This window comes from Lonchura striata, chromosome 4A (assembly GCF_050655825.1).
Source record: "Lonchura striata isolate lonStrDom1 chromosome 4A, ASM5065582v1, whole genome shotgun sequence".
Taxonomy (NCBI): domain Eukaryota; kingdom Metazoa; phylum Chordata; class Aves; order Passeriformes; family Estrildidae; genus Lonchura; species Lonchura striata.
Window position 1 is genome coordinate 16,246,915 of NC_140742.1, and position 27,330 is coordinate 16,274,244.

The window sequence follows — 27,330 nt, forward strand, 5'->3', positions numbered from 1 at the left end:
TCAAAGCAGCAAAGTGAAACTGAACCAAATAAGATAAATCCAGCAGAGATGTTTGGTGGTGAGGAGTCTGTTTCCCTGGGGATGGGTGGCCCGAGGGTTCAGGGGCTCCTGCCCGTGGAGCACAGGGATACTGGGAGCACCTAAAGCCAAGGTCCTGCCAGCACTTCGTCCCTACAAGTTCTGCTCCTTTAGCAAGACAAGATGTGTTGGTCCAGATGTCCTGGCCCAGTGCCAGTGTGGATAGCAGTATTCCCTCCACTGCAGATTTTCCTCACTGTCCTCACTCGTAAGTTATTTGAAATTTTAGTACTTCAGATATTGATCATTTGGTGGACTGTGCTAAACAAGTGAGTTATTCCACACCAGGAGTAGCTGCATTTCAGTAATTCAGTGGGAATATCATCAGCTCAGTCTGCTGGCTAAAATGTACTGTGGAACTATCAAGCATCTCTGCTCCTTAGTGAAAGTTGGCTGCTCTGTTCACCCAGCCTCCCATGCCATGCACAACCTCAGCCTTTCATCCTGAGCATCACTGGACCCATTTCCATGGGCACTGCGTCTCTGTTACGATTTTTCAGCTGTCTTTTTTTTTGCTCCAATATTATTTTCTCCCTGCTGCTAAAGACCAGCAATACACATTTATTCTGGCAGCATCCCTGGACTTTGTTCTGCTGAGGCACATTGGTCAAAACCTGGATTTTAGCCTGGTTTCTCCTGAATTCTGCACAGCACTGATTTATTCAAAATGCTGTTTTCTGTTGTTCTCAGCTTGGGTTCAAGACTCAGATCTGCTCCCTTTCAGAGTTACTCATCTTTAAGAAGCATGTCACTATTGCTTAACAAGTGCTAGTACCTTTTGTTCTTGTGGCAGGTGGCTTTTTTTTTTCAAATCAGCCCCTAAACCCAAGCTATTATTCCATAATATTAAGCTGTCGGAGCTTCTTTTTTCCCTCCTTTGCATGTGCTGCTTCCCATTTTTTAAACAATTAATCTTTTGCCGATTATGCTGGCATCCCACAGGGGTGTTTTCCATGCTTCACTGGTACCACGTTGCTCAACTCTCTAGTATCTGTTCCTAACCTAGAAAAATTAAACTAATTGTCATTGGTAGTGATGAGAATCAATCTGCACATCTGAGCAGTGTGTGAGTGCAATGATTATTTGGTTTGGCATTCTTCAGAGGGTATTGATCCAGCATGGTAATCAAATGAGTTGGATTAAATCAGGACAAAATACAGCCTCTTCTTGAATAGTTTTTTATCTGACAAGGACAGTGTTTCTTCCCAAATCTTTGTATTGCAAGTAACACAAGTGTGAATCTTCCGTGGTATTTCCTCACAAAGGCTCTCCTTTTGGGTTTAATGTTGTGCCTGTGACAGTCCAGGTGAGTGCAGCCATCACCTCTAATAAGTGCAGTCCCAGCTTTTTTCTTTTACAGCCATAAATAGTGATATTTTTACACTGCCTGTTGTTGAAGTACTTAAAATCAAACTTCGTCGATATTTTCCATTTTCTTGTAAGCAAAAAGTAAACTCTTGTAAATCATCACAACCTAAAGTATGGTGAAAATGAATTCAGTGAATCAAAGGACCAAGTGCTGCAAGTGGTGGAGATGCCTCTGAGTGGGGCAGGTCAGCAGCAGCATTTTTCCTCACTTATTCTTTTCCACTTGTCAGTCTGAAAATCACAGGGTATTTGGAAATACAAAGTACTCTTGGCACTCCATAATCCTAAAAGTCTCAATGTGAAGATTGGAAAAGAGAAGTAGAAAAAAATGCAGTTTGGGTTTGACTTTTGGTTTTGAAAGTTTGGATAGGCACAAGCAGCTGGTGGAGAGCAGCCAGGCCAGGGCAGGATGGAAAGAGAAGCTTGTGGTATTTAAGGAAAAATGGGACTGAAGAGGCCCCGAGGAGTTTTCCTGCAGAGATCAAAGGGAGCAGGGAGGGCTGGCTGCTGCTGGAGCAGTCCCAGACAGGCTCCTGAGTGCTGTGGGTGTCCTGCAGAGGATGCTGCCCGCTCTCCATGCCCTGTGGCCTCAGCAGGGAGGGATTTCCACAGCAGAGTGGGAAGTTTGGGAGTTTGTTCCCCCCTGTCACTGGAGGTCGGTGCTTGGCTTGCCTGAGCTCTGTGTGCAGTGGAGAATTCCGTGGGTGCTGCAGGGCTGTGGAGCCCCCAAAGCCCCAAGTCCATCCCACCAAATTCATTTCTTTGTGGGATCTTTATTACGTAGTTGCTGTTCAATTTTCCATTTCTCTCCCATTTTGGGGCTGCTTTAACCTTTCAGTTACAGCCTCCTGCTGGTGCTGCTATGCCAAATGTCCAGGTTAAGAAGGAGCTGATGCTGTGGGAAATAAAAATGTTTGATAAATCCATGCTCCGTGCTGATGATTGTCCTTGTGTCAGTGCCAGGAGGGGCTGGGAGGAATCCTGGCTCCATTTCCATGGAGTTCCCACCTGCTGGATAAGGGACACGCCGATAACTCCTCTGTCTCTGACATCCATCAGGGGTGTCTGGAAAGCCCTGGGAGGGTGCCATAGGCATAGGAGGCAGGATTTCGTGGAGCTCTGAGCAGGCTGTGCTTGCTGGGAAGCCGCACACCCCATGTGGTCACCATGTCCATCTGTCCCTCCTGCTCAGCAGCTCTGCAGCCTTTGCAAACCACAAGGTTTTTTAACTGCTGAGAGCCTGATTTCCTTGTAGCTCATCAAAGGGCTTTTCTTTTTTTAAACACTTCTTGAAAAATCTCTGAAATGCTTCAAGCTGACATCTTAATGTATTTATGACATTAGCTGCTTCTGCTCTGGAATGGTTGCTCTGAATCTCTTTGAGCCTGGCTGTTATTTTGAACATGACTAATTCCCTGAGTGACTAAGCTCTTAGATAATAGGAAAAATTCATCAAGTTATCTCGGGCTCCAATAGTTTCTATTGTTATGAAAAGACAACTTAAGAAAAAAAAAAATAAAGATGTTTATTATGTAATATGGGCGGGGAGAGGAAAGGTGAGTGTTGGTAGGGACTGGCCAGAGTGCTGTGTCTGGGAAAGGCAGGAGTGCAGCCTGAAGCCTGAAGTCTGGATGAGAAGTAAAGAATTCCTTGACTGGAGCTCTGGTGACTCCCACTGAAGCCAAGGAGTTGTGCTGTTGTAGAGAGAGAAGTGTGTTCAGAGGGGATCCCAGCCCCTTCCTCCCCATTCTGCCACAGTGCAGAATTCCTGGGATGTGACCCAGGATAACGCTGGGCACACGGTGAACTGCACCACACCTTCCCTGCCTGCTTGTTTCAGGCAGCACCTGAAGCACTCAGCACTCCTGCAGGGCTGGGTTCCAGGCAGCACAGCAAACCTCAGCTCCACCCCACTGCATTTTCCCCTTGGAGCTGCTGATCACCAGCACAGAACTGCCAATGTGCTGCTTGCAGCAGCCAGCACAGCACCAGGTGCCATCCTGTGCCTGTGTGTGCAGCTGTGTCCCACACAGGGGGATTGTCCCTGTCATCCCTCACAGCCAGGGACCCTTTGGCACGGCTGGGGTCCCTCTGGCATGGCCAGTGTCCCCTTGGCTGTCCCACACATTGTCACGAGGTGCAGGAGGGCAGTGCTGGTTGTTCCTGGAAGGCAGCAGCCTGTGCTCACTCTCACTGCAAGAAATCCCACTGAGCTGGGAGAGGGAATGGAGCTTACTGGCATTCACCTGAAAGGAAAAAGAAAAAAAAAGTAGAGAAAGGCTCTAAACTTCTTTTTTAATGCTGATATTGCTGATAAAAATGAGCGCGCTATGTTCTATTCATACACCTACTGCTATCCATCTGGAGTTCCTACTTCATTAGGTTGGCTTGCACTGTTTTCTTCATTAAAAGAGTGCCAGATTCAATAGGCTGTTCCCTCTCCTTTTTTTTGGGAGGCAGAGAGAGGGGGAGAAAATGATTTCTATGAAACACATCCAATTCTCTGGGTTAATTTGTGTGAAGAACATGAGACCCGTGGGTCAGCTTCTTAATGAGATGGTTTTTCCTTTTCTCAGTGTCTTGACAAGGAGAAGCCCAGGGAAGCCAGAGCCAAGTGTCTCAGGAGGGGGGTGAGGAGGCTGCAGGGAGCTCTGGCCGATTGCTTTTTGTCCTCATTCCCCTGCAGGTGCTGAAATGCACCCTTTGATTTCATGCCAGAGAGTTTCCCTGTGCCTGTGCAGCTGAATTTCTCTGGGTGACACCGACCCTGAATTCAGAATTCAGAATTCAGTTTCTAGCATGTAATTTTTTTTGTTTCATACACACCACTTTGCCCAGACATGTGCTGATGTGAAGATTCTGCAATTTACTGTCAGATTGCCTGGAGGGAGCACTTGCCTTCCCCCAAGGAGTGGATGTGGCTTTTATTTTTTTGCAGTTTGTGCTTTGTTTTCTTTACTTTTTTCCAGGCTCAACAGTGAGCCTAAAAGCTGAGTAATGAAATTAAGGAGTAAAGGTCTCTGTGTTCCTTTAGGCCAGGAGCTGGGTTTTTTTTCAGACAAGGAGAACTTACATAAGGTTGAAACGAGCATCTGAATTGGATGGGTCCTTTTAAACAGAACTTGCTCAGCCCCTGAAGTCTTTCTCTGTGACCAGGGTAATTGGTGTTACCACATCTGATTTCTGCAGGATTTGAGGCAGGTTTATCTTCTTTTTTCACCATTGGGAGTCTGAAGATGTTTCTGGAGTGCAGGCTGGAGTGTGCAGTAGATGCAGAGAGAGCAGAAAGCACTCTCAACACCATTGCCAGGGGCAGGAGATTTTAGTCTGTCTTAATGCTTTAAGTTCAAGTTAACTTAAAAACAGGAGATTTTTTTGTTCTCACTGCAATCCAGAGGAGCACAATGGACTCAGCCCCCCAGACAGGCTCTCTGTGCCATTTCAGCAGGGTCTGTGTAGTGTCCCAGGAGCTGTGGCACTGATTCCATGGGGACATTGCTGCTGTGGCTCAGCTGCTGCCCATCTTCTGCTGGAATTCTTGTGGGTTTTTTCATGGAATCTTGGAGCAGCGACCCAGAGATGCTCGGGTCCTTCCCTGTGGCCTCTGAGCTTTGTGCAGCTCTTGGCCAGGTGGTCATGCAGGTGCAGCTGAATTCAACCTCCAGCAGCACCCTCTGTGCTCTAAACATTGCAAAGTGGCCTTAGGAGCTTAATTTCTTCTCTTTCCAGCACTCCTGGCCTTGCCACAAGGGCATCTTGTGGCATGTGGTCCTTCCCTGCTCTCTCCCACATCCACCTTGTCTCCCCCTCCACTGCTTTGCTGGCTCTCAACTTATGCAGTCCTTTAGAAAGAGGAAAAAAGTCCTAAGTTCATGTGGACAGTGAGGAAGCTTTTCATTTGAGGGATGGAGTGGACAGGCAAGGAACTCTGGGTGACTAGAAATCTGATTTTTCACAGCCAAAATTAGGCCCAAGTCCAAGTCTCTACAGGTATTCCTCCATTTTGCAGTTTGGGTAAGAAATTTTAGGTGTTTGGGGATTTTTAAAGCTTCCCATAAAGCCATTCCATAAACATGAAAGATTATGGAGGTTTTTGAGGAAAAAATCTGCCCTTTGCAGCAGCTCTGCAGCTCACAGGCTGGTGCCTCCCATCTGGCCCAGGATGGAAAAGAGGGCTCTGTCAGTCATTCATGAAGAGAAAAGAAAAAGAGGCAACTCCCAGCTTAAGGAAATCCTCCTTTTTGGAAACATAATCATAATCTCACTGGCCTTTAATCTCTGAAACCCTGAGTTTAATTCCTGCCTAGATTTAGGAAAAAAAAATTTAATGGTTTTCTTATAATCTCTGCTGGAGTCTGTGAGTCACCCCCCATGGTGTCCAGTGTCACAGCAAGGTTTGTGAGCACAGGACACTGGGAATGGAGGAGCAGAATGGTGCTCACACACCCCTGGCTACCACGGCTGCCTGTTCCTTCTTGGGGGCAGGATTAATTCAGCTGGGAAGTTAAAACTTCCCTCAGTGTGCCACAAAGCTCTGGGGTGGAACTTGTGCTCCAGGCAGGAGTACAGAGGAGCTGAAGCAGTTTGGGGCTGGCAGTCACCAGCAATGTTTTCCCCTTGGCCATGCATTTAATTTTATTTATTTATTTAGCAATTTTATTCCTGCTCAGATTTACGACCCATACTGGTTTGTGTGAAATTTCCCCCCGTTCACTGAGACTTAACTCCTTTGGCCAAGGGGCAGCAGATTTGGGCTCCTCCTGTCCCATCCCAGAGCCCTGCCACACCACTTCCTACAGCGGCATGGCTGGAATTCTGTCGGAACTCAAAATGTCCCTCAGACATTTTTGGATGTTCTGGGCCCAGGTCAGAAGCATTTGGGACCCTGGCAGGCAGCTGGAAACAGCTGTGATTTTGGGTTTGAACCATGGAAGGATTTACCAACCTTGCAGGAAGAACAAGAAATCACAAAAGTTTAGATATTAGAGTAGAAGTAGTCACAAAGTGAAGGGAAGAATTTTTGAGTGCTGTACAGGGGAGTTTTGGTTTTGTACATGGCGGTCAGAGGTTTTAAGATGGAGGGATTTGGGCCTGCCCTGTCCTCCCTCTTTCTCCTTCCTCACCTCCATGTTCTTGGTGATGTTGGCACTCACAGATTGGTTTAGAGTAGAAAGGCACCATTTAATATAGGTAATAGGCATTGGGAAAAACTGTAACCATGTAACACGTAATGTACCATATAAAAGATAGAAAAGCACCATTTAATATAGGTAATAGGCATTGGGAAAAACTGTAACCATGTCACACATAATGTACCATATAAAAGAGAGCAGCAGCCCTGGTGGGGAGAGAAGAAGCAGTCGGGGTCAGAGAGGATGTCAGGGTGTGTGTGTGCCTCTGCCTGAGCTGTGAGCAAACCACAACAGCCCCAGAAGAAAATCTTTTACATAACTTGCAATAAACTGCCTTGAGACTGAACAACAGAGTCTGCTGAGCTTTTTTTTGAAGGCACAGGTTGGAGGAGAGATTTTTCCACCACATGGACCCAGACCTAGGGTGAGCTCTGGTAGAATTCTCTGGTTAATTAAGGATAAGAGTTTAGTGGCTCATTTTCCCAGGTAATAGAAGGTGGAGCTGGTGTGTTGGGACAGGACTCTGCACCTCACAGTCAATTGGAATTGTTTGTGATGAGGTAGAGCCCTGACCAGTCTAAATGAAACCCAGCAGGGTACAAGTCCTTGCCACAGGAGCATCTAACTCTCCAGACTGCCTCTCAGGAGTCTGTCTGATTTATTTTGTGTGTGTGGTTTGACATTTCTTCATGTCAGGCTTCAGTTAGTCTTAACAGTAGGAAATGCAACATAATGAAAACATGATCTTCCTTTGTAATTATGACACAATCTTTAGTCTGAGTTTCCTCTTCCAAGGTTAGGCATCTAAATTAAATCATTTCACTCTGCCTGTCCCAGAGTGGAGGTCGTTACTCTGCACAGGGATCCACAGCAGGACAGGGAACTGGAGCTGACACCGTGCGCAGCCCCATGCCCCTGGACTGTCCTGTGGGCTGGGACCTGTCCTTGCATGGGGAATCGAGGAGCTGTAAACATTCCAGCCCCAAATCCCAGCTGCCTGTTGCCTTCAGGGGAAGGCAAGGCCACCTGCTTGCAAGGAACAGCACGGCAGCCTGGTCTCACCCAGGCTACTCGGGCCACAGACATGCACAGACACCAACGTGGTGGATGGTCAAATGGCATTTATTATCTTCTCTCATGGGGTTAAATAGTCTAGGGGGACTTTGCTACGTCAAAAGAAGAAGGGTAGGGTCTTCTGGGATTAGTAAGGAGTGGAAAACGATTGAGTTAGGTGGGGTTGCATGTCTTGGGGTTAATGGATAACATATTGCAGGGTGAGGGGGAAGGGTCTTGCTTTCCGTCACATCCCGAGATCTTCCGTTCGCCTGTCCCTATCTACTACACTGCGTTTGCCGAGCTGCAGGAGCGGGATGTGCTAATTACTGGAGCCATCCATTGGAGGGAGACGTGGGCACAAGGCTGAGCTGGAGTGTACCGCACGGGAGGATTTGGCATCATGCGTCTCCTTGGCTTGCTCCAGAGTTCCTGCCTGGTAATTCGTGGCAGTGTAGGGCCCCTGTGGTTGCTGTGCGGGTGTCCAGGATTCCCGTGTCCATGGGATGGGTGCGATGGGAGCTGGAGCCCCGCTGCCTCCCTGGCTTGCTGTCCCTCCGCACACGTGCTGAAATTCCAACCTCATTTCTGGTCCCGCACAAGCCCTGGCTGATCCTGCAGCGCAAACCGCAATCCCCGAGGCTCCTGGAGCCCTGCACCTTCTGTGCACGGAGTGGTGTTTTATGTAACTGGTACAAATCTTCCCGTTCCTCCTTTCGCTCTGTACAGAACCTTACACCAAACTTCCCAGGAAGAATTCCATGAAGTTCAACTTCACCGTGGTTTTATGTAAACCCCTGCTGTGTAGGTGTGCTTTATCAAAAAGGCTTCTAAGAGAAGGTACCATCCATTTTCGTAGTAAAATTAACATTTTGCGCACGCAGAAAGCATGGGAAATTATATAAAGCAGCGAGTACTGTTGGGAATGGTGTGAATATAATTTAAATAGACGCTTCTCTGCAGTAAATCTGTTTGTGATGCTGTTACACACACAGAGCCTCCTCTGGAGCCCCAAACCTGTCCCTGGGTGAGGTGAGGCACCCGAGCCTTTCCAGCCTGATCTTTTAGGGGGTGTTTCAGCTGGGGAGGGGTATGCTGCGGCTGAGCCTCTCCGAGGTGCAGCATCCCTCGGGGTGCAGCATCCCCCGGGGTGCAACATCCCCCGGGGTGCAGCATCCCCCCGGGTGCAGCATCCCCCGGGGTGCAGCATCTCTCGGGGTGCAGCATCCCCCGGGTGCAGCATCCCTCGGGGTGCAGCATCCCTCGGGGTGCAGCATCCCCTGGGTGCAGCATCCCCCGGGTGCAGCATCCCCCGGGTGCAGCATCCCCCGGGTGCAGCATCCCCCGGGGTGCAGCATCCCTCGGGGTGCAGCATCTCTCGGGGTGCAGCATCCCCCGGGGTGCAGCATCCCCCGGGTGCAGCATCTCCCGGGTGCAGCATCTCCCGGGGTGCAGCATCCCTCGGGGTGCAGCATCCCTCGGGGTGCAGCATCCCTCGGGGTGCAGCATCTCTCGGGGTGCAGCATCCCCCCGGGATGCAGCATCCCCCGGGGTGCAGCATCCCCCGGGTGCAGCATCCCTCGGGGTGCAGCATCCCTCGGGGTGCAGCATCTCCCGGGTGCAGCATCCCCCGGGCTCCCCAGGGCAGGAGCACAGCAGTGGGGTCCCCAGAGCCCCCCGTGGCTCCCGTGGCTCGGGTTTTGGGGCCGGCAGCCCAGGAGGGGCCGGCTCCGTGGCTCTGTTTGTAATCCGTGCCCTCCCCCGCGCTCTGAGTGGCTCAGCTCCTGCAGAATGGCAGCCCCAGCCCTGGCAGGCTCGGTGCTGGCAGCAAAGCCTCCCGTTGGGCTCCGGAAGTGGTTAGTGAGCATGTGTGAGGTGTGCACCTTTGTTCTGGAGGTTTCCCAGCCTCTGCTGCTCCCCCTGCCCTGCTCTGCCTCCCCTGCAAAGCCTCAGGGCTTCTGCCTCGAAACCTCGCTGGCGCTTCCAGGAGACAGAGCCAGGGATGGGCTGTGCCTGCTGAGGGTCTCCAGGCCCTGGGGGGATGTGGACCAGCAGAACATCTCCACCGGGCTTCTTCTAACATTTCCTCTGGGCTCCACACACAGGCTCCCTCTGTGCTTGCTGCAGTTCAGAGGAAAAGATAAACTGGCCATAAAATCCCTCTGAATTCAGGCTGGTTGTGTGTTTTGGGGAAGTCGTTGCTGCTTCTGAGACTGAAGCTGGAATTTCCTGGCTGTCGTTGTAAGTTCAGGTTTATGTTTTGGAAAATTGCCTGTGTTGTTTTGGGAAAGGATGGTAGCAATAATAATAAATATTCCACATCTATTACATGTTGGAGCTAAATGATCTCCAAGGTCCCTTCCAACCTGAATCATTCTGTGTTTGCTATTCTGATTAGTCTAAAATGACATCAGACAGAGTGGCTATCCTAAAAATGGATCTTTGATTGAAAATGCAGGTTTGGAAGTGGGGATGAAGCAGATCCATCACCTGCATCCAGCCTGGCTTGTGTGCTAACGGGGCAGCCTGGGGCAGCTTTAAGCAGCTTCCTGTGATTTACAGGTGAAGAAAAGCTTTGCACTGTCCTCCTGAATGAGAAGCTCCCTGCCTGGATGGAGAGGGGCCTCAGATGCCTCTGGCTGGCACTTACCACCCAAAATACCCCACCTAAGGAACCCAAACTGTTCTAGTTTATAACGCTGCTCACCAGAACCCACCCTCTGCATCTTCAAATGCATCACAGCCTGCACGTGCTCCAGAGCTGCTCAGAAATGAGCAGGATGGTGCTGGCTGAGTGTTGGTGTGGCACAAACCAGGAGGCCATCGAGGGAGACCCTGTGATGACTCAGTAATGACATGGTCTCTCCCTTGATGGTGTTTGGGGTGGACACAGGACCCTCCTGTTTTTGAGGGAGCCCTCTGGCACAGAAAGAAAATGAATCCAAGCCTTGCATGAAGCAGCTGGGTTTGGTGTTGGTGTGAGTGGTGAGCTGGGGCAGGAGCATCACCCCCTGCCCTTCCCCAAACGCTGGTGCCCTGGAAGGACACTGCAGGACAGGCTGCCCTTGGTGCTGGGGCTGAGGGTAAAACTTGAAGCTGGCCAGGCTTAGACATGGAAGTCCTCCCCAGATTTTGCTGCAGGAGCACACATGAGGTGCTGTGTGGTGCCTGTTGGCCTCGTGTCTGTGTGGGAACGTTCGGAGGCGCAGCTTTCCTGGAAGGTGCCGTGCTCAGCCCCCGGATGCACATTTTAGTGCATTATGCATATGCATTGGCAGCATTTCTATATTTGTCTTTGTCTGGAAAATCATTTGCTTTTTCCAGCTGAGTGTATCTGCTCTGTGTGCGTTGTGATGCCTCTCTGAGGTACCTGCTGGTTCTGGGAGCTAAGATGGGGTTTGAGATAGCACCTGGCACCTGGACCATAAACCCTGAGCGTGTGTGTGTGTGATTTTAATGTAGGAATGAGCATTTCTGGCTGCTGCAGAAGGAATAAAGGTTCTCCATCTGTCCTCCCCCCCGCTTTTATAGATCTCTGTCTGTAGAGTCAGAATTCAGTTTAACTCTTAGGTGGAGACAGCCAGCGCAGTACTGAGGGGAGAGGTTATAGGATTCGTGATGGGAGAACGATTGCACAGAGCTAAAACGTGATCCCCCCTGCCCATGTCCCACATTTCAGCCTCACAGCGAATCCCCAGGTTACCACGAGTTGCCTTTTTGTTATTTTGGCCGCTTTGCTCCTGCTCCCCTCCCATCTCCGAGCGGGCTCCCAGCAGCCGCGGCTCTCGGGGCTGTGTTTTCCAGGGCGCTTTTAGGGCAGCCGCATCCCGGGGCGGTGCGGAGCGGGATGTGCGCGGCTCGGAGCGCTGGGAGCCGCCAGGGAACCGCCAGGGAACCGCCTGGGAACCCCTGGGAACCGCTCGGAGCCGCTCGGAGCCGCCTGGGAACCGCTCGGAGCCGCCCGGAGCCGCTCGGAGCCGCCCGGCCGGAGCATCCGCGCCGCCCCGGGAGCGCGGGGCAGAGCCGCGGCTGCGTGGCGCTCGCTGTCACGGCGGGCGGAAGCCTCGCGTATTTATGGAGCCAGCGCTTCCTTCTGCGTTTGAGTGACAGCCAGGATGCCGTCGCTGCCTGGTCACTGGAGCTGATTAGTATGCGCCAGGGTCCGCCTCGCTCCGAGGGATGCAGCCGCAGCAGCTTGCAGAGCTGTCACACTCACACGGGCTCCGTATCTGCACTGGCCTGACGAATTAAAAAGCGAGGCAGCCAGCGAGGGAGAGAGCCGGAGAGAGAGGGGGGACGAGACAGAGAGAGAAGCTTGCAGACAGCGCTCGCTCTTTTCCTAAAGGAAGGATTTTGCATCCCGAGTGCTCACTGGTTGTGATGATGCTTCACTTAGCGGGCTCAGAATGAGCTAGAGACAGCAGATAGGGGAGAAACTAAAGGCAGAGCACAAAGCATTACGAACCAACCCAAAACCAGGAACAGTTTTCTCCTCTATTCTAGCATGGTGGATGTATGGACAGTCTTACAGAGCAGAGGTTGACTTCTCCAAATCTGCCAGCCCCACACCTCGAACACTACAGTGTTCTGCATTGCACCATGACCTTGGATGTTCAAACGGTGGTCGTTTTTGCAGTGATTGTGGTGCTATTGCTTGTGAATGTCATACTCATGTTCTTCCTGGGCACTCGTTAAATGGATTTTTTCTCCTGAGCTGTTGGGGGCTACTACTACCACTAGCAATTCAACAAGAGAGCACGAGCGGGAGAGAGAGAGAGAGAAAGGCGAGAGAGAGAGAGAAAGAGAGAGAGAGATTTCTTACTGAGGGGGGAAACGCGTTGAGCTTCAACATGGCCTCGCTGTGATATGTATGACGTTGGTATTATTATCTCTCCCTAAATCTTTTGTCATGTCTTGTCTTTTAAGTATGCCTGTAAGTGTAGCTGCTTTTGCCGGGGTTTTAAATGGGATAAATAATAATAATGGCAATCCAATCCTCCGTGGTTCTGTGCTAGCGAGACAGAGCTGTGCTTCTTTAGGCAGCAGCAGAGTGAAAATGATCTGTCTGTGGTGAGCGCTGGCTGTGTTGTTTTGCTTTCCTTTGAAATAGAGGCTCAAGTTAATAATAAGTCATTTTGTGTGTGATTTCTAGCAAGCAGTTAATGTGCAATGTCTGTGAGAGTAACCATGTAGGTGCCAGGTGAGAGGTGCTGCTGTGTGCAATGGAATCGAGCTATGGGCATTTTTTAGGGGGGAGGGTGGTGGTTGAGAAATCCTATTAAAGGATTAAATCTTTGCTAAAATAACTATTCAGCCACAAAAAAAAAAAAAGAAAAAAAAAAAAAAGGAGAAATAGAGAAATTCTACTTACTGTATTTATTTATGCTGCCTTGATGATCTGATTTGATTTCTGAAGATTCAGCCCCAAAACCTCCAAATTCTATGTCCACAATGATGTAACCCAGCTCCTTTTTTAGAGATGTGAGAGGCACCAAAACATAACCTGCTGGGTTTTTATTCTGGTTGTACGTGGTTTCTGTCTCTGCAAATTGGGAAGGAAAGATCAAAGGGAGAAAGGGCAATGCAAGCTTTGTTTTTCTTTGCTAAAGCAACAGATACGGAGGGGTTGGGTTTTGCTTTGATTTTCGAGAGAGACGTGATTTTGTCTTGCTTTTGTTTTTTTCATGTATGTGTGTATATATCAAATTTTGGGGAATGTATCTAAGAAAAATCTTTGCCCACCTCAAGGATAACGAGCTTTTGAGATGGGTTGCTTTGCGTGACTTTATTTACATTGATTTTCTGGAAAATGAAGTGCTAAGTTGTGTATTATGGGCTTGCTGGAAAGGTGTCCAGCAGTTAGAGGTGCTTCTAGCCCGAAATTGCAATGTTTACAGCTTGCAAGCAGGGCTGGCGGGGGATCCAGTGGCAGCACGAGAAGTTTGGAGAGGATACAAAGGGAATATCTGAAAAGAGTAATGCCTTTTCCTCTGGAAAATATGTATCTGTTCTGTGCTTCTGTTAAAGATCGTCGGGATTTTTAAAATATATTATTTCACCCTTTAGAAAAATCAGAATTGCTTAAAACAAATGAAAATATCAGTTTGAAAATGTTTTTATCTTTGCTGATAGTCACTGGAATTTTATTGCCTTGATAATTTAATTTGTCCATGCTTATTCCAGCTGTCTATTGTTTATTTGATGTCCTCTGAAAAAAAAAAAAATCATGTAACTGATAGATAAAGACAAAGCTGGAGGTTACAGATGGAGACATGGAGTTATTTCCCAGTGGGGATTTGTGTGCTGGGAGTTAAATGCCGAGCAGGGCTCGGGAGCCGATGGCTTTTCCATGGTGGCATGATTAGAAACGGAGTTAAATCCCGTAAATTTGGCACTTGCAAAGTGCTTTTAGCTCTAAATAAAAGAAAAAAAATTCTCTGAGTTCCAGGGTGGGAACAATCATCCCCAAAAGTGTTATGGGGCAGTTTTAGTGGGGAGGAAGGGCAGGAGCAGGGATCCAAGCCCAGGAAGATGCTCCGGTGCCTGCTGGCTCCGTTTGCCCTCTTCACTTGTAGCTATCTGCAAGAGGTGCCTGCTTCACTTCACAGGGGACTGAGTCAATCTTCTTCCCAAAAAGAACCCAGGGAATAAAATTGATGCTGATGATGGTTTGGGTTGTTAAACAGCTGAAATTTGCTCTATTTGCCTGTTGGCCATCCTATGTCATTAGTTTTATAGGTTGCAGAATCTCCTGGAAAGGTAATAAATGAGCTGAGATCACCATGGAGAGGGAATTGATCGAACAGCGGCCAAAATCATCCTCTCAGGGGAACAGCCTTGAGCGACAAAGGGATTTGGAGGAGAAAGGGTGGAAAAATGAGCAAAAACCCAACCCCAAAACTGACCAGCGAGTTACAATGGGCCGTGGCTGTGCCTGAATGTTTATTTTCTCAGGGCTCTCTGGCACTAAGGTTTACCTTTCAATATGATTTCTACGAGGAATGCCCAGCACCTGCTGCGGTTTCCTGGGTGCATTCCTTGATCCAGAGCTCGTACTCCTGGGGAGATATTTGGGAATTTTGTGTGTTTGGTGGTGGATGTTCCTGCCATGCCCCACGGCTCCTTTTGCAGGGTCCCTCTGGTTCCATCCCTGGGGCTGCATGGGGAGCACGAGGGGCTGTGCACACTCAGCTGCTGGGAGGGAGCGCCGGGAGCTGAGCTCTTCCCATCACGGAACGTGCTGGGGAGAATTCCTGTGATTTTAGTACAGCTTTTTGCCTTTTATCCTCCTGAAGGCTGGTAGAGTTAAAGTAGGAAAGTTAATGCAGAGCAATAGGAAAAGTTGGCAGCAGAAAACTTTGTTATTGTGGCAGCACCGTTCTCGTTATCTTGGGTTTCCAGTTGGAATTTTGGTGGAAAAGAGAGGAAGAGAGAGGTGAAAGAGTGAGCGAGGGCTGCTTGTTCAGCTTGCTCTCTGTTTCCCACCCCAGGCCTCAGTGACCACCTCTCCAGCCCTTCCCCAGCCCCAGTTTTGTATTTTGGCCGCTGCCCTTTGGTGTTTCCAGGCGTGCGGGAGCCCCTCGGTCCTGCCGAGCTGCCTCGGCCCATGCTGAGCTCTGGCAGCTTCCAGTCCCCACTAGAGCCCTGTGCCACTAAGGGACTGTGCCTGCAGCATTCCGGGTGGCATTTGCAGCTGTGAAATTCCCTGGGATTGGAGCTTTCCGTGTCCCGGAGCTCCGTGGGACCATCGGGGTCACACTCGGGTCCCTGGGGGTGCTTCTGACCCGTGACTCCCCTGGGTTTCTTCACCTGTGTGGGGATGCTCAGACCCAGGAATGAGGCAGAGGGATTATTCCTTTAAAGGAATCAAAGTGCTGACCCTCTGGAAAATAAGGCCCCAAAGAAAAAGAATACGAATTTGTCTGCAAAAAGCATATTTGTGATGCATATATAATCTCTTTCGCTGCTTCTGCTGCGTGTTTGCCGAGGCTGGGTGATGGGAGACCTGCCTTGCTGTTGTCTGCTTAAGCAGGCTTCAATGTTATTTGCCACAGGATTCATGAAAATGCCTCTGCCTGTATCATAGCAACCCCGTTTCTCACAGTCCATAAAAAGTCCATTCCTCCCGAGCAGCAATCCGCTGTCTTGAAGATTCAGGCACCCTCCTCGGCATGGGGAGAGGGAGCTGTGCCCCTCTCCGGGTGCTGCCCCGAAAGCTGAAGTGTCGGGATGAGCCCGGCTTGTCCAGCCCGCAGGGCGCTTTTAATGCTCTGTCTTTAAGGCATATAAAGTGCTTTCCTTTCGTGTTTCTCAAGGCTTCCTCCCCAACCCTGGCTATTTCCCACCTCTGTTTAAAACCTCACATGACAAGTTGGAGGGGATGGGACAGCTCCGAGGTCTGTGACGCGGTGGCTCTGCCCTGTCCTGCCATTTGGCTTTTCCCCCGGGATGGCAGCAGCACAGCCCTGGCTTTTGCCGTGTAGGGAGTGAAGATCTGCCCCGATGCCAGCCCTTCTGTGGGGATGCAGAGGTGCTTTCTCAGCCCGTAGATGACTGTTATTAAGAGCTGCATGTTCACCTGACTCCTGCCCCCATCTGTTTGCATAATGTGGTTATATTTCTTTTTGGATCAGGTATTCAGTACACAGCCCAGCTGCTGTGTATAATGTCTGAAGGAAAATTGCCAAAAATCCATGTAAGTTTTTTGTTTTGGTTTGTTTTTAAGTTGTTTTGCTTCTTCGGGTTTTTTTTTTTTTTTTTTGGTTGCTTTGATTTCAGTTTGTGACTAGAACCCCTGTCTGTGTTGTCATTTCATTTGGTGTGGTGCTCGGTTTGTGTGTTCAGCTGGAGTGCTCCGTGTGCCGTGCCTGCCTGCATGTGTGTCCTGTGCTGCCGTGCCGTGTGCTCCTGTCGGGATGATGTTCTCTCCCAGGGAGGCTCCCGTGTTTTACATTTCCTATCTGGATTTTCTCAGCTGGCCGTGAGAATCGTGCTCAGCGTGTCTCCCCCAGTGAAACACTGAGAGAGATGTTTTGCTAAACACAAGAATTTGTCTGGGAGCTGCAGAGTCTCCAATAAGGAGAAGTTGAGAAGCTTGAGGAAAACTCCCAAATGTTAATAATTGTGTAAGAATTGTCCTGTTTAAAGAGGGTGCTTGTGCAGGGGCTGGCAGAGGAGAGTTCTGCCAGCTCCTGGCTTTGCCACTGATGTGCTGTATGGCCTTGGGCGCGTTCCTTTGTTCCTTTGTTGCATTGTGGCATCTCTTCTCCATCTGGGATAGGGAAATATCACGCAGTACTGAGGTGTACCATGCCTGGTGTTCTCCTGTGTGTCCCCTTGCTGGTTGTGCAGGTGGGGAACGTGTGTGTGCCCACGTTGGCCCAGCTCTGCCTACCTGGGTTTTGCCTGTTGGAGCTGTTGTAGACAGCAGGAGCTGTGGTGATTGATGCTTCCCACTAAAAATAGATGCTCCTGGAGGAAGAGCTGCTGGAGGAACCGTGATTTATTGTCTTTATTTTATTAGTTGTGGTTGAATTTTTTTCCTGAGTGGAAATGAGTCAATCTGCAAGCACCGACAGACGGCTGGGTTGGCTGTAACCAGCAAAGGGCCAGTGTGGCCTCTGCTCCTTATTCCTGGTTTTCCTGGGAATTACTCTGGCATTGTCAGAAACACCAGTCCTTGATGGGTGTTCACAAGGGCAGCAAGCCCCCAGAGCTGTGCTGGTGGGGACTGTGTTGGGCAGCCTGAAAGCTTCACCACCTGCATTAAAGAGAATTTTGGGGGATGAAGGGAGTGCGTGCGTGCAAGGATTTAAAGAATTAGGTCTGGATCTCAACTGACTCTGCTTTATCCACAGGGATATAATTTCACAGGAATGTGCTGCTCTGGGGAGCTACCCCTCATGCTATTGCAGAGCTGGGGAAACTGAGGCATGGGGTGGTTGCAGAGTGGCACATTTTGGGATGGGGGCTAGTGGGGCTAGGATCTGGAGCAAGATGCAGGGCCTGCCAGTGGGGGAATGTGTTTGGCACCGTGTTTGGGGTCTGGCTTGTTCATTTTTCTGCAAACCTTGCCATGGGGCAGTGTCAGGGGCCAGGCTGGTGCCGGGCTGGTGGGCTCAGGATGCTTTTGGGGGATTTCGGAGCCAGGAGCAGCCGAGTGTGGCCGTGCCCGTGTGAAGGGCCATGCGGCTCAGCGCCTGCCCCTTCCTTTGCATCAGCTGAGACATATATAACACAACGTATGGGCTGCTGGCAGCCGGCGTGGGGCTATTTTTGGCTGCATCTGTGCCTGGGCTCAGTCTCCAGGGATGAGCCGATCCCCAGCCCCTTCCCCTCCTGCGGGACCTGTCCGGGATGGGCAGGGCAGGCACTGACCCTTGCGGGTGCCGGGCACAGCCCGGTGCCAGCAAGGCAGAGCAGTCTCACCCCGCTTCAAGCAGCCCGGCTCTTTGTTTTCCCTTTTTGTCCCTGCATAAAGCCCCAAGTGGATTTTTTGGCTGCTCACTGTGGTGAGCTGAGCCCTGTGTGTGTTCCAGTGTCCTCCTGTCCTTCTGGAGCGAGGCTGTCACTGCCCGGCGTGCCCGGGGCTCTGTGCTTTGCCGGGGGGACTGAGGCTGGAATGTCCTTCCCGCTGCTCCTGCTTGGGAAGGCAGCGAGCCTGGCTGTCCTATGCCTGCCAGGGCCTCTGTCCCCTCCCTGCTCCCCTCCTGTCCCACCTGGAGTGGCGAGGGCAGTGGCTGGTTTGCAGGGATGCCCTGCCCTGTGCCGCAGAGCCCACAGCCTCCCCAGGCACCCGGCAACCAAACATCCAAAATCCCTGGATGTTGCTGGCTGGGTTTGCTCACTCCCGGTCCTCGGGATGTTTCCCCAAAGTATCCAAAGGGTTAAGCTGCTGCTGCTGCCGGTTTTGGGGGTTCTGAGCCCCCGCACGGGAGCTCAGAGCTGTGAGAGCAGCTGCAGCTCACGCCGAGAGATGCCAGGAAAGGAATGAGCCCAACTTGGAGGGCTTGGAAAGCAGAAGGGATGGGATTGGAATTGTGCATGGAGCTGCTCCCTTGTCCTCGGGCAAATGCGGTCTGGCCTCAGCCACACAAACGGCAAACCCCCAAAGATCCATCTTCTACCCCAATAAGAGTGGGTTAATTTGCTGGGCATATCTGGGGAAAAGTTTTGTCAAATAAAATTGTTCAATTTGGCAAAAGAATCAGCTCTCTCTGGCATTACCAGAAAACAGGATTTTTTCAAAGCATTTCTGTGGACCTCAATCCCCTGCTATTTCTGCTGCTCCACTCCCCTGTATTGTGTTCAGTAAATCTGACAAGGTTCTCTCAGTACGTCGTGCACTGAAGTTTCTGTTCTGATACCAAATTTAGGGAAGGCTTGTTATCTACAGTTCTTTCTTCCTGGGCTTGATAAGGTGCTGATTAATTTAATGCAACTCTCTTTCCTTATCTAGTTGAGCTTCAGTCAGTTTTAGTATAATCTTGAGAAAGCGTGATCAATCTTTAATGTTTGTTTTTAAGGTTTATTCCAAAGCCTTTTAGGCACGCAGAATGTTCGCTCTTTTGTGAAGTTCTAGGAGAATTAAGTTAAAAAGTAACAATTATAAAACTGGTTTTGAATGCAGATGAAACATTTTAGAGTTGTTCTGAAACAAGAAAGAGCAGTTGGCTCTGATGGAGTTTTAGGTGTTAAAATAGAATTGTCTTAACTCTGGTGCTGGCTGCGTAAGACAGGGAATATCACCAGAGCCCTTGTATGGGCATGAGGATGATGCAGGGCTGAAGGAGAGGGCCTGTTCCTTCTCCAGAGGTGTATTTCAGGTGAGAAGGGACAGGGACACTGTCACCTGGCCCTGTGTGGGGATTTGTCCCCTGCTTTTTGCCCGAGCACACAGGCATGAGGAGCAGGCAGTGCATGAAGCCGGGCTGTCATCGGTGCGGAGCTTCTGCCGTGATTTGGTGATCAGGGGCTGACATCTGGATAGATTTTCAGTCTCCTCTGGTCCAGGGGAGATGGATTTCTGTTCCAATGCCCAGCAGCAGATCGATCCAATCTCCTGGATACTGAGAGTTTTGCAGAATTGTCAAAAAGTCTTTCCAAAGGAATTAAAAGTGTACCCAGGCATGGAGCAGAGGAGCTAAACCTCCCAAACCTGCAGGCTGGGAACAAATTTGCTTAAAACTAACGGGCTGCCTTAGAATTAGAAATATTCAGGCAGGAGAATCTGGCTTCTTCAGTGCACACACAGAGCCTGGGAAGTGTGTTCCCAGGCATTAACAGGAGCCAGACTGTAGATTTATGGAATTCAGGGAGCACTGGCCCTGCTGGCCCCAGCACCCCTCTGCAGGGGTGGGTGCTGCTGAACCACGTGCTGAGGCCACCCCTGATGTCCCTCTCAGCCCACTGCCATTTGCAGATTGTCACGGGGTCCCCAGCTGCCACAAACCCCAATTTCCCAGCTGGATTTGAAGCTCAGTACAAGTCTGTGTCTGGTCCCCAGAGCCCGGGTTTGGCTGGAGGTTATCAGCAGCGTGTGCTCGGTGTTGCTCCCTTTGCTGTCTCCCTTCCTGGCTTCCCTGGTCCCTCCTGCACTGTGTTAGAGTTGCGTGCTTTGCCCCAGAAAGCAGTGCTGCTTTAATCTCTGTTTTCCAGCAGCTGCCAGGCTGTCCCTGTCCCTCCTCCCCACACGTGTCAGGGCACACACATGTACACTCGTGTGCAGGCAGCGCTGCACCTCCCTGTGGGTCACTCTGGACATGGGCAGGGAAACCTATGGATTAAAACACATGTGCATATGTTTTCCTTCCCAGATATATTTTGGAAAATATGAGTCAGCAGCAGCAGCAGCAGCAGCAGGCAAGAACATATTACATAATCTCTGGGAACCAAGAAAACCTCACAGTTTATTAGGAGGGAGGCTTTCTGCAAGCATTTTACCATAATTTTGGGGCCAGGCATTGGCCTGAGCCCCTTGGTCAGTAGTCTCATTTCCATCATATCCTCTCGTGTGCAATGCAGGGAAGCAGTCCCAGCAGCCTTGGGTTTTGTTATATTTTTAAACCCCCCAGTGCTGGTACAATCTCAGGGCTGTGCTGTTGGTAACGACTTCTCTCTTGTTCCTTAACATGTTCTCCTGCACAGAGTCTGTGATTTTCCTTTTTGGTTCCCCCCACTCCCCACCTCCTGCTGTTTTCTCTCAGATCTCGGCACTGAGAGAAATGGCACATGAGTGCAGCTGGAAATAGCTGCTGCCCCCTCCGCCTCCCCTCTGCTCACGGCCACCCACCTCCTCCACCTACTCCCAAATGGGAGAGTGAAGTCAACAGCCACTTTTAGCCCCGGGCTGCTGCTCCTCGGCTCTCCCCCTCTCCCTCACCGTGGGTGCCCTGCCCACACAGGATTCAGAAAGGCTCCATCGCCCTTTTAAGGCTCCTGCAGCTGGATGAGCGCTTGCCTGCCCCTGTTGTCACAGAGGGGATCTGGCTGGAGCATCAGGGATGAGAGGGATGTGCAGCTTGCTCCGTGCTGGCCGGGCAGGGAGAGGGAGCAGCAGGAATTACGGACGCGCAGAGGAGCACAAAGCAAAATCCAAGGGAGTCAGACAGCAGGAATGTCAGGGGTTTGTTGGCACGGGCAGGGATGGAGCAGGAGGCACGGAGCCCCGCAGGGCGGGTGGGTGCTCTCAGCTCGCCATGGTGCTGCATCTCCGCTCCTCCATCTCTAACGCCAGCCTGAATTCCGGGCTGCTCCTCGAGCCCCTGTATCCCTGCAGGATGCCCGGGAAGCCTAGGAGGGGAATGGGCGTTAGCAGAGTGCAAGGAAAGGAAGGAAAGGCCTCGCTTGTTTTTAATTCGCCTGATAAAAGCGAAAGGTTTTGAGCCACTTTGATCTCTCAGGGCAGTGCAAACGCTTTCGCAGTGCCTGAGCCCGTGGGTGCCTTTCAAGCAAAGAGAAAGCTCAGTTGTGGTTTTCCAATATCAAAGCCTTCCCAAGGAGGCCGTAAATTGCCACGCTCCATGCCCTGGCTGGGACAGTGTCTGAGCCCCTGGCTGCAGAGCACATTGAGAGAGACACAATTGGTGGTGACAGAATAACCTGTTTATCCAGAGCACTCTGTCTTCACCCCCGTTAGCTCTTGAGTTTCTGGTGTTCGGAGATGAGAGAATTTAAATCTTTTAAAACCACAAAAGTCTCTCTTACAACCAGAAATTCTAATGAGCTTAGCAGAGGGGGTGGGCTTTTCTGTCCACCATCCATCAGGGCTGTCCATATTCTATTGAAAAGCCTGTTTTGAGCTGTGTCTGCCCGGTGTTTGGGGTAACTGGGGAATGATGGGGCTCTCCAAGGGCTGGGGTCTGGGAGAACTGCCCCCCATTCCCCACTTCTAGCTGCCAGGGTGATGCTGCAAGGGCTGTTTCATCTTTCCACGTCTTTGTTTCACTTTCTGTAAAATGCACAGAAGGAAATTGCCCTTTCCTGTTCAAGGGTTTGGCAAGTGAGGATGAAAAGTGCTGTGTTGGAGGCAGGTGGGATTGGAGCAGATGGATGAAAAATGCCTCTCACCCTCTGGGGCTTTGCGGGGGCCCCTGGCAGAGCAGAGCTCCCACCCAGGAGCTCCCTGCTTTAATTTAAAGCAGCATCTTGAATTCCACCCGAGATCCCAACAGTGATGTCAGCAGGGCTCCACCAAAGATTCATTTGGCCTCAGATATTTTGCATATGCAGCGTCAGAGCTCAGCCTTCTGTTTTTGCAGCTAGAGAAGAGCTCTGCACCTCGTTAGAGCCTGCAATAATAATACACTTGCTCTCTGTTATTAATTCATCTAAATGAGGCTTTTTTGTTTCTCTAAGCCTTTTGTGGTATTTCTGTGCTGTCGAGAAATTAATCTGCATTAAGTAGAAATACCTCAGTAAAACGAGGAGCTTTGGAGTAGCTGTTCAGCCCCTTGTGGTGTAAGTTCTGGGGCAGAACCACTCAGGGTATCCACAATTCCCACCCCAAGCCAGCAAAAAGAGCCAGGAGAGGCTCATGGTGCACAAAGGAATGGCACAAAAGCCACCCAAGGCAGCCCAGCCATGCTCTGGATGCTGGCATGGCCTGGAAGTGCTGTCTCTGAGTGAGTGACATGAGTTCACATCTTAATTCTCAAATCTTTCCTTTTTGAGCTTCTGTGTTTGGCCATCCTCTCCCCAAAAGGAAGATTGTTCCCTGGGGCACGTTCCCTCCTGTTCTGTCAGGACAGGCAGGATGTGTCTGTAGTGGTTTTCTCAGCTGGTTATGGAAGATTTCTGTTCCTCCTTTGAAGAGGTCTCCCACAGCTGGAGACATCTCCCCATCACTGCAGTGGGTTTTGCTGCCCTTTTCGCCTTTCTGTTTCTCCTGCAGACAGTTTTACCTTTGCAGGGTTTTTCCAACTCAGGTTGAAATTCAAACGATAATAATACTTGACATTCTTCATCCCGGCATCTTAAAAATCTTTTCTGAAGTTTTAAAGCCTTTAAAGCCTTTGTGCTGTATAAATACTTGAGTACTTCTTCTATTTTTAAATGAAAATGGTGCCTGAAAACCCTCAAAAGTCAAATGAAGATCAAAGGCTTGGGAATACCAGCAGTTCTCTGTATTATTCACAGCAGCTCAAGACTGAGGCTGTATTGGCTAACTGCAAAGGGACTACTGTGCTCATAATGATGCAATTGTGGAATTATGGAATGGTTTGGGTTGGAAGAGACCTTAAAGCTCATCCCATTCCACCCCTGCCATGGGCAGGGACACCTCCTACTATTCCAGGTTGCTCCAAGCCCCATCCAGGGGGCATTTCCATGGATCCAGGGGCAACCACAGCTTCTCTGGGCACCCTGTTCCAGGGCCTGCCCACCCTCACAGGGGAGGATTTAGGATTTCTTCCCAAAACCTGCTCTCTCTCATTGGTCTCTAGCTAGCCTGTCCCAGCTGCTCTGTAGAACTCAAAGTTTTAGAGCTCAGGAGAGCTGGGCTTGGTGTCTGACATTGCTGCTGCTGCCTGGATGGAAATCCCATGTTTTATCATCTTGTTTTCATGTCCATCCCAGTGCAGGAATGGCCAGCAAAGGGCTGGAGCAGGGATAGTGGCAGCACTGCCCTTTTAAGGGGGAGCTGGCCTGGCTTTACAAGGTTTTCAGCAAAGTAAATCTCTTTTCCTGTAGCCCAGCCTTCCTCACTGTTTTCTTCCCTCCCTGTGGCTTCTGAGCAGGAGTCAGGACAATAGATGGAAATTAATGTCCTGGAGGCATGTGACAAGGGGATCCTGAGGGCTCAGAGCAGCTCACAAAAGAATTGCCTCTGATAAATGCTCAGGGGTTTCTGTGGGTTTGCTCAGCAGCTGCAGTCAGGACTCACAGTGGGGATTTTTACCACTGCTCAGGGAATTGTTCCAGGGCTGTGTGAGCCACCACCAGCAGCATCCTTGCTGGCATAAAAGGTAAAAATGGATGCAGAGCAATTTGGCCAGAAGAAGAGTGGAAAAAAAAAAAAAAAAGTTAAGATCCAAGGAGTGGCTGTTGAAACGCAAAAGGATCTAGAAAGCAAAGCTGCAAAAAATAAAAACTGAAGCGGAAATGAGTGATGTTTTTCCAGCATTGTGTAACTCATTTTAATTGCAATCCATCTAGAAATCTATTTGAGGCAAAAAATCAATGTAGAATTGTAGAGCAAAGCATTGGCCTTCCAGATGTTTGCAGCTTTCTGGATTGTTATTTTCAGCTTCCTCCCACAGTTTATTTGAGTCCCTCCTTCCTGGCAGTGGCCAGGGAGAGATGTCCCCCTGAAGTGTGGCAGGCAGGCAGTGAGGGCTGTCCTGGGGCTTTCTGCTCTGAATTTATCTCTTGTTGTGTCTTGAGGAGCAGCCTGGAGTGTTTTTGCTGCTGGGAACGGGGTGTTGGGATGTGGAAGCCCCAGGGTTTCTGTAGGGTCACCCCACATCTCCCAGGTGTGGCTGAGGGGTCAGGGCGGGCTGTTGTCCCCTCACAGGAGTTCTCCTGGGCAGGAATTCTGTCTGAGTGGTGGAGCTGGGGCCCTGCTGTGCTCTTCTCTCTGATCAGCTCCTTTAAATCCATGGGATGGGATCGTGTAGCACAGGCATGGGAGCTGCCTCATCATCTGGAAGTTCCTTTCATTCACCAAATGGATTTTCCCAGCCTAAGAGACTGGTGAAAGTCCATCAGTGCTCAAGTCTTCTGGTAATTCAGCAGAATTAAGTCCTTACTTTCAAAGATGTCATTCCCAGCAGTCTCCTGAAAGGCCAGCATGACATTTCTCTTGGATTTGGTGGCATTTGTGAGGGAGGTTTTTCCTTGTTTCTGGTCCATCCTCAGCGTTGGGCTCTGCTGAGGGTGCTTTGCTTTGAATCCAGTTTTGGAAAGGGCCTTGTGGAGACTGCCCAGGGATGTGTCTGGGCAGAGCTGGGGCTGCAGGAGGATGCCTGTGCTCCTGGAGGGAGGGAGGCTGTGCTGCCATGGCCTTTGGAGTGTCCCTTTGCTCTGCCTGGAGATGGAGTCAGGCAGTGAGGCAAGGACAGAGTTCCCCAGGAGGCAGCCAGGCTCCTCAAAGATCACAGAGCAGCTTCAGAGGCTCTGAGACAGCATCCAGGGGGCAGCTGAGCTTCCTGACAGCCAGACACTGCATTCCCAACAGAATGGCCCAAAAGCAGTGGAGTCCAGGTATGGAATATCTCCCCTGACCTCCCTGCTGGCTTCCAAGCGTGTCCTCCTCACCGTGTCACTCTCAGGCTGTCACTGCAGGGTGTTAAGTATGTTTGTGTTTAGAATACTGGCTTGGAGCAGCAGAGAGAAATGGGAACACGGTTAGGATGAGTTGGGATGAATCTGGTGGGATTGCATGCAAAGGAACCATCCTCAGTCTGGGAAGGAGAGAGGGAAAGGGAAGATTCAGGCTTCTCCAAATAGAGAGAGTGCAGCTGGAAGAGGGGGAAGGATACAATGCAGGAGGTAAAACTAAGAATAGAGGAGTGTGTTATAAAGGGAAATCTGGGGCTGGAGGTCAGGACAAATTAGAACATGCAGAAAATGTACTCCACTAGGCCATGGATTTGTATTTCTGGAAAATAACTGAAGTATCTTCACGTGGGGTAGTTCTCATGAGATTATAGAAAATATCAGAACAGGTTCTCAAAGAGACAGTCTTCCTTTGGTCTGTGAGCAGAGCAGAGGATTCAAATCTGGCTTTTGGAGCACAGAGCCCTGTGAATTCCGAGAGGCATGGCTTTTCCTGCAGGCACCTCTGGGCAGTACAGCTTCATGGAGGGGCAGCACCACAAGGCTGTGCCCAAAATACAGTTTATTCTGATAATGATTGCAGAGAGGGGCAGCAAATCTCCCCAGGACAGAGGGAGTCAGGAGTAGAAGGGCTCTGGAAATGGGCTGTGGGTGAAGTTCGAGCAGGGGAAGGCAGAGTTTTATTGTTATTACCAGGAGTGAATTCAAGCCTTTAACAGATGGGAGGATTTGCCAGTTCGGCTGTGCTGGAAAGCTGGGCAGTGGGGACATCCATCCATCATCCATCCCTCCATCCATCCATCCATCCATCCATCATCCATCCATCATCCATCCATCCATCCATCCATCCATCCATCCATCCATCCATCCATCCATCATCCATCCATCCATCATCCATCCATCCATCCATCCATCATCCATCCATCCATCCCTCCCTCCATCCATCCTGGCTGCAGTGTCCTGTGGCCAGCAGTGCTTTGGGAAGCTGCTGGGCTGAAGGTCAGGCTTTTCTTTGGTGGTGCTTTGGTGCAGGCTGTGGTTGGAGGTGCCAGGAGCTGCCCATAAACCTTGGGTTTGGCACTGGTCCTAGAGAAGCAGAATCAAGTGAGTGAGATCCTGCAAATGAGTGTTTTGATTATTGCTTTTGAGAAGATGGATGGAGGTGGATTGGCTGCAGGAGCAGGATTTATCTTGGCAGTTCAGCAGCCTGCCCCAAGCCTTCCTGGTGTGTGGTGTGGCCAGAAGTGCTCTGGATTTATGGATGACCTTCGGAAGCACAGCCAGTGCTGGAGGAGCTGGGGTGCTGCAGAGACAAGGCCACAGAGCCTTATCTGTGTCCAGCAGCTTCAAGGTCTCATTTTTAAAAAGGCTCCTGTATTCATTACCAAGAGCATCGGGTTCTTCTTCTAACATAAAATAGGCCTTAATTCTTAGATAATTCTGTTACATCCTGTGCTACATATTCAGAGTCTCTCCTCACCTGATGTTGGTGCATAAATACAGAACTTTTCCCCCATTTTCTCTCCCTGCAGTAGCTCCAGCCATTTTAAATCTGTGAGCTGGAACTCCAGGGATCTTGCTCATCCTGATGGACCTAAAAGTGGAGCACACAGGGGACATTCTGGGAGTTTGGCCATGAGCCCAAGACCTTTAAAATCATGAACCAGATTCTTGGTTAGCTAAGACTTTGGAGCCTTCCAGTGTGTTAGGAAGTCACAAGATTTTTTCAGCTATCAGGTTTTAATTTTTTTGTCCTACACTGCCCTGCATTGACATAAGATACCAATAATTTTAACCACTCCACTTCCTGTAGAATCATTTTGAAATTAAATTAAATATATTATCAGTTTGTGGAGACAAACATAATTTTCTTTGGAGTCTGTATTAATGAATATGGCCAGGCATTTGTAAGCTGCTTTCTACA

At 50.0% G+C, this 27,330-nt stretch overlaps 3 protein-coding genes across 10 annotated transcripts in view; 2 read left to right on the forward strand and 1 right to left on the reverse strand.

Moving 5' to 3' along the window:
• C4AH8orf48 (chromosome 4A C8orf48 homolog) overlaps positions 1–27,330 on the reverse strand; it is a 429,052-nt gene that overhangs the window by 181,814 nt on the left and 219,908 nt on the right. The window lies entirely within an intron of this gene.
• ARHGEF9 (Cdc42 guanine nucleotide exchange factor 9) overlaps positions 1–27,330 on the forward strand; it is a 198,906-nt gene that overhangs the window by 79,766 nt on the left and 91,810 nt on the right. Inside the window, exon 1 of one of the 8 annotated variants that reach the window (XM_021525298.4) lies at positions 12,367–12,506. The exons of 5 other annotated variants lie outside the window; for them this stretch is intronic. In XM_021525298.4, the coding sequence (XP_021380973.1) occupies positions 12,498–12,506 (9 nt within the window). In that variant the 5' untranslated portion in view covers positions 12,367–12,497. Of the gene's footprint in view, positions 1–12,366; positions 12,511–16,184; positions 16,327–27,330 lie in introns of those variants that run through there. 2 more of the 8 variants (XM_021525299.4, XM_085570743.1) reach the window with 2 other exon arrangements.
• LOC144247115 (uncharacterized) lies at positions 12,147–12,419 on the forward strand. The gene has a single exon (XM_077786580.2). It carries the CDS (start codon positions 12,147–12,149, stop codon positions 12,324–12,326), a length of 180 nt encoding a protein of 59 aa, XP_077642706.1. The 3' UTR covers positions 12,327–12,419.

Coding starts and splice junctions, on each gene's coding strand:
- LOC144247115 (XM_077786580.2), top strand. CDS start 12,147: ATGGACAGTCTTACAGAGCAGAGGTTGACTTCTCCAAATCTGCCAGCC.